Genomic DNA, 17,682 nt, shown 5'->3' on the forward strand with positions numbered 1-17,682 from the left:
CATAAACCAGAAATCTAAATATAAAAGACAAAATTATAAAATTTCTCAAAGACAATATATGAGAGCATCTTAATGACCTAAAATTTGGCAAAGATTTTTTTTAAGATTTCTTAAATATGACAAAAGATGTACAAATTTTAACGAAAAACAAATTGGACTTTGCCAAAATAATAGATTTTGCTCTTCAAAGGACACTGTTAAGAAAATAAAGGAAAACTTGCAGAGTGAAAGAAAATATGTGCAAACCCATACATACAACAGTGGACTTGTACCTCGAATAAAGAACACTTACTACTTAATAAGAAAAAGATAATAAGAAAAAGATAACTACTTAATAAGAAAAAGGCATAAAATATTTAAAATGATATAACAAAAAAGATATAAAGAGGACTAATTAGCATTTTAAAAGATGTTCAAAATCATTTAAAGGAATAGTCAAAACCACTGTGAGATACCCAATAGAAAGGCTAAAATTAAAGGAGGAACATAACAAGTGTTGGTGAGAATATGAAGCAAACTGGAGCCCTAGATATTGATGAGTGAGAATGCAAAGTGGTTTAACCACAATGGAAAACAGATGGGAGAGTTTCTTATAACTCAAACCTACACCTACCACATGCCCTGGCCATTCCACAACTAGATATTTAGCAGGGAGAAATAAAAGCATAAGTCTGCAGAAAGACTAACACACAAATGTTCGCAGAAATTTTATTTGTAACAATCCCAAACTAGAGATAACCTAAATGTTCATCAACAATTCAATAGATATGCAAACCATGGAATGCAATATGGCTCCATTAAAAAAAAAAAAACAAAAAACTACTGATACATGAAACATGAATGAGTCTCAAAATAGTAATTTTATTTTATTCCATTTATATAAATTTCAGGGTGATTCCATTTATATAAATTTCTAGAGAAGACAAACTATAGTGACAGAAGTCAAATCAGTAGTTTCCTAGGGATGGAGGAGAGGGAGATTATAAGAAGACAAAATGAAACTTCTGAGAGTTATAAATATGTTCATTATTTTGATTATGGCAATACACATATGGGTGTATACTTATATATAAAAATTATGTACACAATGGTTTTATACATATGGCAACTTATAAATTTTTACAGTCTAAATATGTGTAGATTAATATGCAAATACAACTCAATAAAGCTGTTAAAAAAACAATTTAGACTATAAGTAATTGCATACTAGTTAAAATTTAAAAGGGACACACACACATACATATAAAGAAGGATGTCTAGAATATTTACATTGTATTTTGAAGTTGGTTAAAAGGTTTGGATTGAAGAGAAAAGATCAGTATGGTCAGAGTAACATAACCAAACTGGGTCTGAAAGGAAAATCAAGCTGATGGAAGTGTACAGATTAGACAGAAAAGGCAGAGTAGTTGAGAATTTGTAGAACAGACCATATGTGAGTAACAAGGTATGTATAAGCTGTGGAACAGAGATACAGAGGAAGAAGATTGATCTGTAAATAACTATTTAAGTTCCTTTCATTATAATTAACAGTTGCTTTAGGTGCAGGAGATGAACAAGACATAAATCTTTGTAGTTATAGAACTTACATTCTAGTGGGAGAGGCAAACTAAAAACAGGTAAATAAGTGTGAGTTATTTGAGAAATGAAATGAGAAGGAAGAAGAGCGAGGGTATAAATATAAATATCTATACTACTTAATATAAACATAATTATAATGAATTATAATTCTTAGGTTGCTCAGAGCCCTCTGTGAGGAGCTCAAAATACAGTAAGGGATAGAGTTAGATACAGTAAAGGACAGGGGTGCCTGGTGGCTCAGTCGGTTGAGCGTCCGACTTTGGCTCAGGTCATGATCCTGCAGTCCGTGAGTTCGAGCTCCACGTCAGGCTCTGTGCTGACAGCTCAGAGCCTGGAGCCTGACTCAGGTTCTGTGTCTCCCTCACTCTCTGCCCCTCCCCGACTCATGCTCTGTCTCTCAAAAATGAATAAACATTAAAAAATTTTTTTAAAAAGATAAAGGAAATACAGGTGGCATTTACTGATTAACAAGACACTTAGTCTTTCCTAACCACCAAGAAACTGTCATTACATCCTCCAGAAGCTTTGCATGTGTTTACGTTAAGGAGATTTAATCTTCCTCCCTTGCCACTCCACACAAAGGAAGAAAGCAAGCTTGGTGAAATAATTTCTCCATCAGTGTAATACTGAAACATCCTATTTAAAATTGTGAAACTATCCCTAAAATAAGCATAACTTATTTCTTGGCCATACATCAATCTGAGTAGAAAAGCAGAGTAGAGAATATATATTCTCAGATGAAAAGACAAAAACTAATATTGGACAGGAGTTACTAAAGAGAGCCCAGAGTCCAAAGATGTGGACAATACTTTCTAAAAGACCCAAGAGCATGAAATACTTCCCTCAAACACTAATACAATCTTGGACTGCATGAACAGCAACAGAATGATCACAGGAGGGAAATCCCACCACATTCTATGCTGATCAAAACCCATTTACAGGATATGTTCATGTCTGTGTATACCCTATTTCTAGACAAATCAGAAAACCTAGGCTGTTATCTACAAGAGGACAACCAGTTGGGGAGGCCTGAGAGCGTATCTTGGGACATATTATGGAAAGCCAAATACAAAACGGTAGTCTTCAAAGAAGTTAACGAGGTGTAGAAAAAAATACTAGAATTCTTGTTCATAATAACTTTCATCCTTAAATAAAAAATATTAAGTTTTATCATTTCTTAATATACAGGTCGACAAGGGTGCATTTATATAACTGACATATAATTGATACATATACTGTATACACTGGGGCTCTGCTCAAAATTTATTTTACTGATATGGCTGCATATTCAAAAAATAAATAAATTTTAAGAAGACCACTGACCTGGAGAATAGAAGACAGGGAAAACCAAAAATGACTAAGGTCTCATGGTAGCTGTCTTTTCAAATATTATTAGAAGTCTTTTCTTATGGAAGAAGGAATAGATTTATCCTGTGTTTCTTCAGAGGAAGAACTAGAATAAGTGGCTAAAATTATAGGGATTACCATCTAATATTTAAAAAAAACTCTAGTAAATAAATTTGTCTAATTAGGGAATAGGTTGCCTTGGGAAATAATGAGCTTCTCATGCTTTAAGTAATCAAGACGTAAAAAACTATCTCTATACCATTAAAATTGTAGAAGAGATATCTGATTATGTAACAGGCTGAACCAGAAAACTTCTAATGCTGCTTCTTACACACAAATAATTGATGATTATGGGACATATTTATTACTATGACTATTGTTGTATAATACAAAATTTAACTGGTCTTTGTCCCTGGTTCCTAGAAGGAATACTAGATCCACACAATTTTCTGAGTGGTACAAGTGTCTTTGTTATGCTAATGAGGTGACTCAAGGTGGGCCTTTATGGGGGGACTGCTCTTGCCAGAAACACCAGCTATGTGATTAGGGGGCTGGGGCTTTGGGCCACGTGGTATCAGCAGGACCTCCTGATCTCCAGAGAGAAGAGTGAAACTGGAGATTGAGTTCAATAACAGGTCGTCATTGCTTACATAACAAAACTTCAATAAAAACTCTGAATGCCAAATTTAATTCAGTAGACATCTCTAGCTGGCGAACACAGAGATGTGCTCTGACTCCATGGGAAAAGATCACCAAAGCTCTGCATTCAGGGCCCTCCTAGACCTAGCTCTAAGAGTATTTTCTTTTGGTTGTTTCTGAGTTGTAGCCTTTATAATCAAACGGTAATCATAAGTATAGTGCTTTCCTAAGCCCTATGAACTGTTTCAGTAAATCATCAAACCTGGGGTGGTCATTGGAATCCCTGAATTGTAGCCAGGGGGTCAGAAGTACAGGTGGCTTGGGGCCCCCCTGAATTGACACCTGGTGCATAAGGAGAGGCAGACCTGTTGGTGACTAAGCCCTTAACTTCTGGGGTCTGTGCTAACCCTGGGTAGTTAGTGCTAGAACTGAATTGCAGTCCACTAGCTGGTGTTGAAACAACATAACCAGTTCAACCAGTCAGTGTTGAAACAAACATAAAATGTATTTAAACATTTTTATTCTAAACTTTAATGTTGAATATAAAAATTCACTTCATAATGCTAAAGTATACATTTTATGTACATATAGTTGTACATTTCAAAAGGCAGGCTCTTATCAGAGAAGGAATACTAAACAGATATTTAATATATACCAATATTATAAAGATTTCCATAATGCTTTTGTTATTTTCTACAAAGTAAAACTATTTTTCAACAAAAAAGAGCAAAAAGGAAACATAACTTTAGCATTTTTGAACAAAGTAATTCTGCTAAAAATATTACTTAGAAAAGTATCATATCATCTGTTGATACAGTCCATAACAATGTAATGTATTAATTCTCTGGTCTTTAAATTCCTGTCATTTAATTATGAGCTAAACTGGTTTTAAAAAGGTAAAAGAAATCGGGAAACGTATAAGCAGATTGTATCTACCAAAAACAGGCAAAACATATTATCACCTCAGACCATTAATTAAAATTCATGACAAGTCCTAGAAAAATATTTTTGGACTAATTTAAATGCGTTTTTCATATAAAACAGCACAAACTGACTTCATGCCAACCTTCTATATTTAATCAGTGCCATGGTGCTTACCTGGTTTAACAGCTCGTCCACAAAGCTGGGGTTGTAGAAGGACTTGTAACAGGGCAGGGTTGTTCAAACTTTTCATAATTTGTACAGGATTTGGCTCTGGAAGTAAGCCTTTTTGATTACTGTGCATCTTTAATAAATACAGAAATAGGAAACATTATAACAAGGATAAGTACAAAAGATGAAATTTTAAAGGTTTTCTTTCAGAAATTCTCATTCATCTGATCTTTTAATGATACAGGCAAATTGCTATGATACATTTTTTTATATATTCTACAATTTCTAATTATAATGTTAAGATATATACTATAAATACTGTACAGCATATACTGAAATCATCATAAAATGTCTCAGTGAAATACAAATCGGCTCTAAGAGGACTAACGATTTAGTAAGATAAAACAAAAACAAAAACAATTTAGGTAGCTAAATCTCTTCATACAAGTAGAAAGATGCCAAGGGTATCTGAATATATTAACAGGGAGATAATCTGTCGACGCAGTATGAATATCTTATACTACAGAAGAGCCTTACTATAATGTTTATCCAAAGCATAATAATGTGGGTTGCCTTACGAATAAATTTTCTTTTAATAAAGGTCTTTATTAAGTTAATCTTCTGATACAAAGCTGAACTGGACTGACACACATGTAATTAGGAGCTTCCTAAAATTCTGAAATTGTGTTCAGTTTTAAAAACCAACCTGATAGATGAGAATACTAATGTACGGTTATAAAAAACTATAAACTTCTAGCCATGAAAAAATGGAGAACTGACAATGCACCTGGAATCCCACTCTAAACCCAGATACTATGAAGACAGAGGGACAGGGTGACAAATCTGAGAATGGGACACAAAACCTGTGAGAAATCCCTGGAGAGATAGAAGGCAGCAGGTCCTAGTGCAGAGGCAGACATCAACAAGGAGCATGAGAGAGCCTGGACCTACAGCCAGTTTGGGGAAGGGCTTTTTACTTGTGCAACTATGTTGCTGCCTCCACACTGCCCTCTAGAGATGAGGACTTTCCCAGCCAGCACAAGAAGGGAAAACAGCAGCATCAATCTAGTGACAGCCACAGGACCAATGAATTAAGGGTTTCTCAAAGGTGCGGGATTGCCTGGTTGAGGTGGGAAAAGGGTTGCAGCCAAGGACAAATAGTAAAGGCAGAGATACTCTGCTTCACTCCTCACTGGCCTTCCCTAAACCCCAGCTAAGATGAGTAGGCTTTAGCTCTCCCCTGTCCAGCCTGTACTCCCTCAACCTCTAAACATTCACACACAGGGAAGCTGATATCCTCCCAGGGAAATACGTATTCACAGAACACAACAACTAGACATGTGGAGAGAATGGAGCCCCTTAACTGTAAGAGACACCTGTAAGAGGCAAACCAGAATTAATGGACAGGAAATAAGAATGCTGCATAGTAACAGACATAATAAATATCCTTTAAAAAAACATTTTTATCAGTAATGTGAATCAAGGAGTAGTAGTTACAAAGAATAACTAATTTGAAATAGTGGGTATGAAAAATATAAAAGTTAAAAAAAGAGAAAAACAGCCCTCATTTACCACATACTTGGCATTGTTCTAAGCACTTTACATGGATTGCATCACTTAGTTTTCCAAAACAACTCTACAGAGTTGATATATTATCACCACTCTGTCCACTAGGAAACTGAAGAAACTCATACAGAGCAATACGCTATCCTCTATCCTGTGCTTGAACAGATAGGTTAAACAGAATATGTGTTGCTGAAAAACAAAACAATGACTGGAAATATCAGTTCAAAGAAAGTTCCCAGAAGATATCAGAAAAGGATAAATGGAAAATGCAAATAAACAAAACAAAACATGGAAATAAGAAATGCAAACAAAACAAAAGAGAATAAGCAAGGCAATGGAAGAGGTTAGAAGTGTCAACCTGTACAAAACAAGAGTCCCTGAAGGAGAAGAAAAAAAGAACAGGGTCTTTGAAGAAATAACAGCTGAGAATTGCTCATCATTAAAGAAAACTTAAAAAGCACAGAATGAAAGGGATTCACGGTGTTCCAGATATGATGTATAAGGAGGAAAACACACCTAGTCACATTTTTGGGTATGAAATTTAAGAATATCAAAGACAAATATGCTAAAAGCTTCCAGTGAGAAAGAATGTATTTCCAAAGGGAACAGGAAATGATTATCATCTCCCTCCAAGCATCAACAATGGATTTAAGAAGGCAACAAATTAGTATTTTCAAAGGGCCAAAGGAAGAACTTTGAATATAGATTTTTATAATTTTATATTCATCTAAGCTATTACCTAAATATGTGAAAAGAAATTAAAATACTTCCAACTATACAAATTCTCAAAAGTTTTTATTTACCACATTAATACCATCTCTGAAAATCACATGAGATGCAGTAAATACAAGACATGTTACATGATATGTGCAAATAAACATATGTAAGATCAGAGTTAATTTCAATCTTGCATACAAAACCTAGTACCATGGGGGGAAATATTTAAGGCAACTGTAAAATAAAAATGTAGATACCAACATGGTGGTAGGTGGGATAGGAAGAAGGAAGTAAGACAGAGATAAGAATGAGTTAAGTGGCTCTCCACTGTTATTCAACATAGTATTGGAAGACTTAGCCTTGGCAATCAGACAACACAAAGAAATAAAAGTCATCCAAATCGGCCAGGAGGAGGTCAAACTTTCACTCTTCACAGATGACATACTGTATATAGAAAACCCAAAAGATTCCACCAAAAAACTGCTAGAACTGATCCATGAATACGACAAAGTCACACAATATAAAATCAATGCACAGAAATCAGTTGCATTCGTATACACCAATAATGAAACAACAAAAAGAGAAATCAAGGAACCTATCCCATTGATAATTACACCAAAAACCATAAAATACCTAGGAATAAATCTAACCAAAGAGGTGAAAAATCTATACACTGAAAACTATAGAAAGCTTATGAAAAAAATCGAAGAAGATGCACAAAAAAAAAGAAAAAGGAAAAATATTCCATGCTCCTGGATAGGAAGAACAAATATTGTTAAAATGTCGATACTACCTAAAGCAATCCCTATCAAAATAACACCAGCATTCTTCACAGAGCTAGAATAAACAATCCTAAAATTTGTATGGAACCATAAAAGACCCCGAATAGCCAAAGCAATCTTGAAAAAGAAAACCAAAACTGGAGGCATCACAATCCCAGACTTTAAGCTGTATTACAAAGCTGTAATCAAGACAGTATGGTAATGGCACAAGAACAGAAACTCAGATCAATGGAACAGAATAGAGATCCAGAAATGGACCCACAAACGTATGGCCAACTAATCTTTGACAAAGCAGGAAAGAATGTCCAATGGAATAAAGACAGTCTCTTCAGCAAGTGGTGCTGGGAAAACTGGACAGTGACATGCAGAACAATGAACCTGGACCACTTTCTTACAGCACACAAAAATAAACTTAAAACGGATGAAAGACCTAGATGTAAGGTAAGAAGCCATCAAAATCCTCAAGGAGAAAACAGGCAGCAACCTCTTTGACCTTGGCCACAGCAACTTCTTACTCAACACATCTCCAGACGCAAGGGAACAAAAGCAAAAATGAACTATTGGGGCCTCATCAAAATAAAAAGTTTCTGCACAGTGAAGGAAACAATCAGCAAAACTAAAAGGCAACAGACAGAATGGGAGAAGATATTTGCAAACGACATATCAGATAGAGGGTTAGTATCCAAAACCTATAGAGAACTTATCAAACTCAACACCCAAAAACAATCCAGTGAAGAAATGGGCAAAAGACATGAATAGACACTTCTCCAAAGACGACATCCAGATGGCCAACTGACACATGAAAAAATGCTCAACATCACTCATCATCAAGGAAATACAAATCAAACCACAATGAGATACCACCTCACACCTGTCAGAATAGCTAACATTAATTAACAACTTAGGCAACAACAGATGTTGGCAAGGATGCAGATAAAGAGGATCTCTTTTGCACTTTTAGTGGGAATGCAAACCGGTGCAGCCACTCTGGAAAACAGTATGGAGATTCCTCAAAAAATTAAAAATAGAACTACCTTACAACCCAGCAATTACACCACTAGGTATCTATCCAAGGGATACAGGTGTGCTGTTTCAAAGGGGCACAGGCACCCCAATGTTTGCAGCAGCACTATCAACAATAGCCAAAGTATGGAAAGAGCCCAAATGTCCATCGACTGATGAATGGATAAAGAAGATGTGGTATATATATAAAATGGAGTATTACTCGGCAATCAAAAAGAATGAAATCTTGCCATTTGCAACTACGTGGATGGAACTGGAGGGTATTATGCTAAGTGAAATTAGTCACAAACAGACAAGTATCATATGACTTCTCTCATATGAGGAATTTAAGATACAAAACAGATGAACATAAGGGAAGGGAAGCAAAAATAATAGAAAAACCAGGAGGGGGACAAAACACAAGAGACTCTTAAAGAACAAACAGAGGGTTGCTGGAGGGGTTGTGGGAGAGGGGATGGACTAAATGGGTAAGGGGCATTAAGGAATCTACTCCTGAAATTATTGTTGCACCATATGCTAATTTGGATGTAAATTAAAAAATAAATTTTTTTAAAATGCAAAAAAAAAAGTTAAGTGGGAAGAAAGAGATACTAATAAATCTAGGGATGTAAATAAGTTAGGGACAGTCACCAAGAGGATAAAGATAGAGAATATTACTCTCAAACAAGAGGAAGAAAATTCTTATTCATCCAACAGTAGATGGGAAATGAAAATAAAGGGGAAAAGTATAGGGTGCCTGGGAGGCTCAGTCAGTTAAGCATCCAACTTCGGCTCAGGTTATGACCTCAAGGTTCAGGGTTTCGAGCCCCACATCAGGCTCTGTGCTGACAGCTCAGAGCCTGGAGCCTGTTTCAGATTCTGTCTCCCTCTCTCTCTGCCCCTCCCCTGCTCATGCTCTGTCTCTCTCTCTCTCAAAAAAAAAAAAAACAAAAAAAACCCCAAAAACTAAAAACATTAAAAAAGGGGGGGGGAACGTGATATAAAAGAATAATCATTACTACATATTCAAGCAGTTTAAATATACCAACTAAAGACGTACTTTTTTAATTTGATTTTTAAACACATGTTTTTAGAGCAACATGTTAGCTATAAGACACATACCTAAAACAAAATGTAAAGAAAGGTTATTAACAAAAGGGACGGCAAATATAAACTAAAAGAAAGCTGAAGTAGCAATTCTAACATCAGAAGAACATATATACTGGTAAAATGATCAATATGACTACAAACAAATGTGTACCTAATTAATAATACCTATACCTATCTATGTATCTATGGAGAAACAACTAACAGAATAAGGAGAAAAAAGAAAACCCAACAATTACACGGATAAAGTCTAATACATTTCTCTCAATGACAGATGAAACAGACAAAAAAATAAGATATTGAAGATTTGAGTCATAATAAACTCAAGCTAATATTTATACATACATATATGCATATATAACTTTATAACTCACAAACATAGAGTCTGGATTGTTTCTGAGCACACATGGCTCATTCACAGAAAGTAACCATGTACCATAAATTACAAATCTATGTCAGAAGAATAGTTTTTGAAAATTTGTAAGTGAACATAAAACAAAAACAAAAGCTTTGAGTATAAAAGGAAATAAAATAATTTTAAACATTTATAACCTGAAATTTATGACACTGTTTAGAATTGTGGAATCACTATATTGTATACCTGAAACTAAAATAACACTCTGTGTTATAAAATTATTAAAAACACTGTAAATTATAAAAACTTAAAGCCAAAATAAAATTTATGACACATAGGTATAGCATTAGTTAAAAAGAAACTTGCTTTAAATATATTCATCAGAAAACAACCTAGATTGAAAATAAAGGTGCTAAGTACTAATATCAATAAAGACAGAGGAGAAAGAGTAAACCTGAAAAAGAAAAAAACAAGGATATCATAAAGATAAGGCCAGACACTGTGGAAAACAGTACAGAGGCTCCTCAAAAAAATTAAAAATAGTATTACCATATGATCCAGAAATTTCTCAATTGGATATTTACTCAAAGAATATAAAAACACGAATTTAAAAAGATATAGGCACCCCTATGTTTACTGCAGCATGATTTACAACGGCCAAGATGTGGAAGCAGTCCAAGTGTCCACTGATAGATGAATGGATACAGCAGAGGTGATACACACACACACACACACACACACACACACACAGAAAATGGAATAGTTCTCAGCCAAAGAAAAGACTGAAATCTTGCCATTTGCAACAACATGGATGGATCTAAGTGAAATAAATCAGAGAAAGGCAAATACCTTATAATTTCATTCACATGTAGAATTTAAGACACAAAACAAAGAGAAAGACAAACTGAGAAACAGACGCTTAACTGTAGAGAACAGGTGGTTCCCAGAGGGGAAGTGGGTGGAGGGAGGGGCGAAATAGGTGAAGGGGATTAAGAGTACATTTATCATGATGAGCACTAAGTAATGTACAAAATGACTGAATCACTATACTGTACACCTGACACTAATATAACACTATGCTACCTATACTGGAATTAAAATTTAAAAAGAAGGGCAGAAATATGCAAAAGGTAGAAACAAACACAAGAAAACTGTTTCTCTGAAAAGATATAATGGGGAAATCTTTTGCAACACTGATCAAAGAGAAAAAAAATAAATAAAATACACAATGAAAATGAGAACAGTAGGAGCGCCTAAGTGGCTCATTGGGTTAAGTATCTGACTCTTGATTTTTGTCCAGGTTATGATCTCACTGTTCCTGAGATCAAGCCCTGCACTGGGCCCTGTGGTGACAGTGTGGAGCCTGCTTGGAATTTTCTTTCTTTCTTTCTTTTCTTTCTGTTCTCTCTCTCTCTTTCTCTTTCACTCTCCTTCCCTCTTTGTCTCTCCCTAGCTCATGTGCTCTTCTGTCTCTCAAAATACATAAATAAAATTTTAAAAAATGAGAACAGACAAAATAAATTTTAAAAATATTATAAATGACTATGTGCCAATAAATTTGAAAAATTAACCAAAATGGATGATGAATCTGTGGAATATAATCAAATGCCAAATATGGCATAGAGACAAAAATAAAAGTAAAATGTCTAAACATCTATAGGAGAAACTTAAATGGTAACCAATGATTTTCCTCTGTATGAGTTTCCAGGACTAAGTCTACATGATTTCATGGACAAGATTTCTCTAATTTTCAAAGAATGGGCAAGCCCTATTTTATATGAATTGATTCATGAAGTAGCAAGAAAAGGGGAGCAGGAGAAAAACAGTTAAATCAGTTAATGAGGTATTTCCCTTGATTCCAAAATAAATGATGGTACAAAAAATTTTAAGCATTTTTCACTTATGAGGACACGTACACATATGCACAATAAAATATCTAATCAAATCACACAATGCATTGGAAAAAATATTATCAATTACAGTTTATAATGCAAGGATGGTTTAACATGAGAAAATCAGTGTGATTCAGCACATTAAAGAATTTAGGGAGAAATCACAGGATTATCTCAAGTTGCAGAAATGCTGATAAATTTTAGTACCTATTTATGACTTTTTAAAATTTTTACTAAAAATTTTTTTTAATGTTTATTTATTTTTGGGGTGGGGGGGAAGGGCAGGGAGAGGGAGACACAGAATCTGAAACAGGCTCCAGGCTCTGAGCTGTCAGCACAGAGCCTGACTCAGAGCTCGAACTCATGGACTGTGAGATCGCGACCTGAGCTAAAGTCGGATGCTTAACTGACTGTACCCAGGCGCCCCATGATTTTCTTTTTTAATCTCAGAAAATTTGATAAAGTATATGTACCAGGAACCTGTAGAAAGCATCAATGCAAATGCATTACTTATAAGATCAAGAAACATTTAAGATTTCTCATTATCACTGATATCTGATCATGAAGGGCACTGCATGCCATGCAAAGGAATCTGAATTTATGCAGACATTAAAGAATATTAAGTAAGTAAATGACATAATCTGATTTGAGGATGGAAAAGATCACTCCTGAGGTCCTGTGGAAGATGGATTACAGTGGTGACCACACAGAGGGCTATTCTTAACACCAAGGTGAGAAAAGAGGAGATCCTGAGCAAAGTAACAAAGATGTTGACGTCTCAAGGATTTAAGAAATGTTGGGACATACAACTGAAAGGATTTACTAATATTTTTGACATCTGGATTTGGGCAGCAGGTGAGGGAAACCAATCATGATTAACTGAGTTTTTGGTTCAGATAATTTTAGTTTGGGTGAACTTGTGCCACATACCGAACACAGAATTATACATGTATGTCACATATTTATAGTGGCATCAAGCCACCTAGGTGTTTGTTTTTCTCTAAGGGAACACAGTGTCCTGGTGCAAGTAGGCGACTGGATAAGAACTGGATTCAGAGTTGTAACCTCAGCAAATCCAATCCCACATTATAGAACACAGAAAAACAAGTTCCAGAGAAAAGATAGTTTTCTTTTGAAAATGTTGAAATTTACTTATATGAAGGAAGAATGTTTAATAATCATTTGGAAATGCATATTTAGTGCTGAGGGCAAACTGGTTCAAAAATACAAGCTTGTAAGTCATTACTGATAGGCAATAACTGGGGCTATTGGAATATACAAGAAGTAAGTGAAAAAGCCAAAGGCAGAAGTCTGATACCAGCCCTTAGGGAAAAAGAAGAAAGGGCACGAATAGTTAGGCAGAAAAAGAATAGTGGGTAGAATTCAAGATGGTGGAGGAGACTTTTAAAGACACCAAGCAATAAAATGCTGAATAGTGCCTACTCAACTTCAATACTAAGAAATCTCTATTAATCTAAATGGGAACAGATTCACTTGAATAGCTGAGGTAGAAACCACAGTATATCAGGCTGAGGCAGAATGGGAAATGAAGAAATGGGAATAAACCAAGTAGGGGCTAATTGTTCAAGAGGCTCCAGTTGTGAAGGAAGAGCAATATAAAAGCCAATTTCTATTTTTTTAAATATGAAATTTATTGTTGGGGCGCCTGGGTGGCTCAGTCGGTTGAGCGACTGACTTTGGCTCAGGTCACGATCTCACAGTTTGTGAGTTCGAGCCCCGCATCAGGCTCTGTGCTGACAGTTCAGAGCCTGGAGCCTGCTTCGGATTCTGTGTCTCCCTCTTTCTCTGCCCCTCCCCCACTCGTGTTCTGTCTCTGTCTCAGAAATAAACATAAAAAATTTTTCTTTTAAATATGAAATTTATTGTCCAATTGGTTTCCATACAACACCCAGTGCTCATCCCAACAGGTGCCCTCCTCATTGCCCATCACTCACCCACCCCCACCCCCCATTGACCCTCAGTTTATTCTCAGTTTTTAAGAGTCTCTTATGGTTTGGCTCTCTCCCTCTCGAACTTTTTTTTTCCTTCTCCTCCCCCCATGGTCTTCTGTTAAGTTTCTCAGGATCCACATTAAGAGTGAAAACATATGGTATCTGTCTTTCTCTGTATGATTTATCTCACTTAGCATAGCACTCTCCAGTTCCATCCACGTTGCTACAAAAGGCCTTATTTCATTCTTTCTCATTGCCAAGTAGTATTCCATTGTGTATATAAACTACAATTTCTTTCTCCATTCATCAGTTGATGGACATTTAGGCTCTTTCCATAATTTGGCTATTGTTGAGAGTGCTGCTATAAACATTGGGGTACAAGTGCCCCTATGCCTCAGCACTCCTGTATCCCTTGGGTCAATTCCTAGCAGTGCTATTGCTGGGTCTTAGGGTAGATCTATTTTTAATTTTTTGAGGAACCTCCACACTGTTTTCCAGAGCAGCTGCACCAGTTTGCATTCCCACCAGCAGTGCAAGAGGGTTCCCGTTTCTCCACATCCTCTCCAGCATCTATAGTCTCCTGATTTGTTCATTTTAGCCACTCTGACTTAAAAGCCAATTTCTAGAAAGAATTTTTAAAGGAAAGGATCTGAGCATGTTTATGAGAAGATGGGATGGAGCTAGCAGAGCAACCAATGAAAAAACGTTGAAAGGTAAGGATCACGATCCTTGAAGATGGGAGACACAGTCATGAGCCGCAGTGTTGGCTGGACGAGGTACAACTCTTCCTCCAAGAGAGCAGGGATCTTTGTCCATGGATGAAGCATGACCATCTGATGCAAAGGACGAAGGCAGAAGAGAGATTAAGGCTTAAGGTAATTGCTGTAGAAAATGGAGAAGAGTGGCTGATGAGAGATGTGAAGCTAAAGTTTTTCAGGGGACCAGACATAAATGCAGGACACACACATGTAGTAGCATCAAGTCACCCAAGTGTTTGTTTTTCTTTAAGAGGACACAGTGCCCTGGCTGCAGAAGTAGGTGACTGGATGAATTCAGAATTGTAAACTCAGCAACTCTGATCCAACAGAGGCATGACATTGACAGTCAAAGAATAGCTGAGGCTGTGACTTAGAACAGGAGAATGACAGGAGAGCTTAAGAAGGAAAAGGCAAACTACAAAAGAAGGGAGAAGGGATCAAGGACCAGACATGAAGTGCAAGAACAGGAAGAGGAGGGCAAGTGATGTGAGACCAAGAGCAATCTCCTATCCTTTTCTCCCTCCCCCGTTCATCCATGAACCACTTTCAGACTAATCTCTTGATGGCTTCACTCTGATCCCATCACTACCTTGTTTATATACCTCATAAGCTCCCCTCTGCTTATCAAATTCAGTCTAAATCCTTCCAGTGTTTGATGGTCCTCTGATTTGGCATCAACCTACCATGTCATCCCTTTCTATACTCCTCTACCTCCACCACTCACCACTCTGGAAGCATGCAAATTTCACCTCATCCTACTGCTTGAAAGGTTTTATTCAATTCCTTCTACCTCCTTATGGTTGCCAGATTTAATTGGTAATACCCAGATGGGTTTCAGATAATCAATGAATAATTTTTTCAATGTAATTATGTCCCATGCAAAATTTTTATTTATCTAGCATTTCTATCCTCCATTCCCAACAATACAGTTCAAAATCATACTTCAACGTCACATTCAAATGTCACACTATGCTAACATGCCTCAAGTAAAAACTGAACAAGAAATAGTGTCTATCTGCATGGAACTTCCATACCACAGAGGTACAGAGAAAAATAAGCAGGCAGTCAACAATAAAGAAGTAGTTACAATGAGCCATGTGGGCAAAAAGGAAGCACACACCTTCCTGTATTTGCACTATGCATACTTTATGAACACTTTGTAAAAAGAGACATTACACTCAAAGTTTACAACAGAACATTCCTTCAAAAAACTTCTTCAGATGGATACACTTTACTTAATGCAATTTTTTCTTTTGTAATGACTCCTGGCTTGATTTGACAGAGATACCATTTAGCCAATTTTTACAAAGGAAGAATGTCTTTGTGTAATGGAAATGTAATGAAGGTCCAATGAATGGTCAACTGGTTTGGATAGATTAAGATAGCATTAGCATTCTTCTATATCCTCATAAAGAACAATAAACTTACCACACGTTGAGCTGCTATCAATGCTGCTAATGTGCTTCGCCCAGGTGCTCCTGGGGCACAGAAGGAAACGTGGACTTTGCTTCCCTTGATCGTCATACCATCAGCGGCTTGCTGAACCTCTTCAGCATGCTCTGCAGTGTTATATTCCACCACTGCAAAGCCGCCAACATAACTACCTTCATCCTGTGCAAGCTGATTTAACACAGTTTGTTAAAAGGAGAATCCTAATATCTGGTTAGAAATATTTATTTTCAGTATACAATTTTCATTTTCAAAAACAAATGTATCAGAGCATATACTGGTGAAAATAATGTATTCTCTCTCTCTAAAATTAAAAGTTTCCTAGTTGTGGGATGCCTGGCTGGCTCAGTTGGAAGAGCATGCGATCCCTGATCTTGGGGTCATGAGTTCGAGCCCCACGCTGGACATATAGGTACATTAATAAATAAACAAATATATAAATAACGAATGTTCACTAGTTGCTTAGATGCAGTCCTGAAGATAGGATGATAAACAAGACTCTGTCCAATTTCTTTTCAATTCTTTGATTTTCTAATTTACTTTAAAACTCAAAGCTCAAATGACAATATTCCCTCTATATTAAGAAAGATGTGTAACTGATAATTTATAGAAAAATGTAGAAACACAATAAATAACACTTTCTTTAAAATAAATTTACCAGATACATGGACAAAGAAAGATACTGAACAATTATCTGACCACATATCTATGTAAATTAAAGTTTATATTATCAAGAGAAGAAAGGTAGGAGGAACCATATTCAACTTTTAATTCAGTATTTCAAATAGGAAGATCTCAGGAATTTGGTCAAGTATTCCAAAGCAAACCTTATGTGGGAAAATTGTGCCCTGGGTTTGTTAAAATACCATATGCAACACACAAGCTTTATTTCTGAATGTGCCCTAAACAAACTCCTACAATGCAGAACTAGATTTATTTCCAGTCACCCACCTGTAAGAGTGTAAAGGAAGATACTAAAGTCCTGGATCTGTAAAGACTGGTACAAAGAGCAAAAATAAGAACAAAATAAGACACTAAAAAGTTTCTAAGTTTTGAACATGTCTGAATTATCTTAAACACATTCACTCTATAAAGTGGTAAATGTGATAAAATTCAGCATGGTATGTCTTTGAGAAGACACATCTATGATACTTGTTTGGATTTGGCATCTCATAAGTTAATATTACAATTAAATCATTTCTTAGTCCTTTTTAGTTTCTTTTCTCTTATTTTTGAAGTTTTACTTTCTAACTATACAGTGAGACCAAATTTCTATCTTTCCTTCACATTCTTCCTTCCTTTTAAAACTTTCCTCATGAAACTTTTCTTCCACGAAACTTTTTCCAATTACATGGGAGAAAGGGAAAACATATACCTCTTCTAAACATCTCTCCTACAACCCCGTTCCTCTTGTAATCCAAACCAGATATTTGGGGCGCCTGGGTG

General features: G+C 36.0%; 1 protein-coding gene across 2 annotated transcripts in view; it reads right to left on the bottom strand.

The window, feature by feature from the left end:
• The window catches only part of RAVER2 (ribonucleoprotein, PTB binding 2), a 92,067-nt gene that overhangs the window by 46,065 nt on the left and 28,320 nt on the right, over window positions 1–17,682 (bottom strand). For both annotated transcript variants that reach the window (XM_058717121.1, XM_058717120.1), the window contains exons 4-5: window positions 16,216–16,407; window positions 4,663–4,789 (exon numbers count right to left, since the gene is read on the bottom strand). In XM_058717121.1, the coding sequence (XP_058573104.1) occupies window positions 4,663–4,789; window positions 16,216–16,407 (319 nt within the window). The remainder of the gene's footprint in view (window positions 1–4,662; window positions 4,790–16,215; window positions 16,408–17,682) is intronic.

Source organism: Neofelis nebulosa, chromosome 2 (genome assembly GCF_028018385.1).
Source record: "Neofelis nebulosa isolate mNeoNeb1 chromosome 2, mNeoNeb1.pri, whole genome shotgun sequence".
NCBI classification, from domain to species: Eukaryota; Metazoa; Chordata; class Mammalia; order Carnivora; family Felidae; genus Neofelis; species Neofelis nebulosa.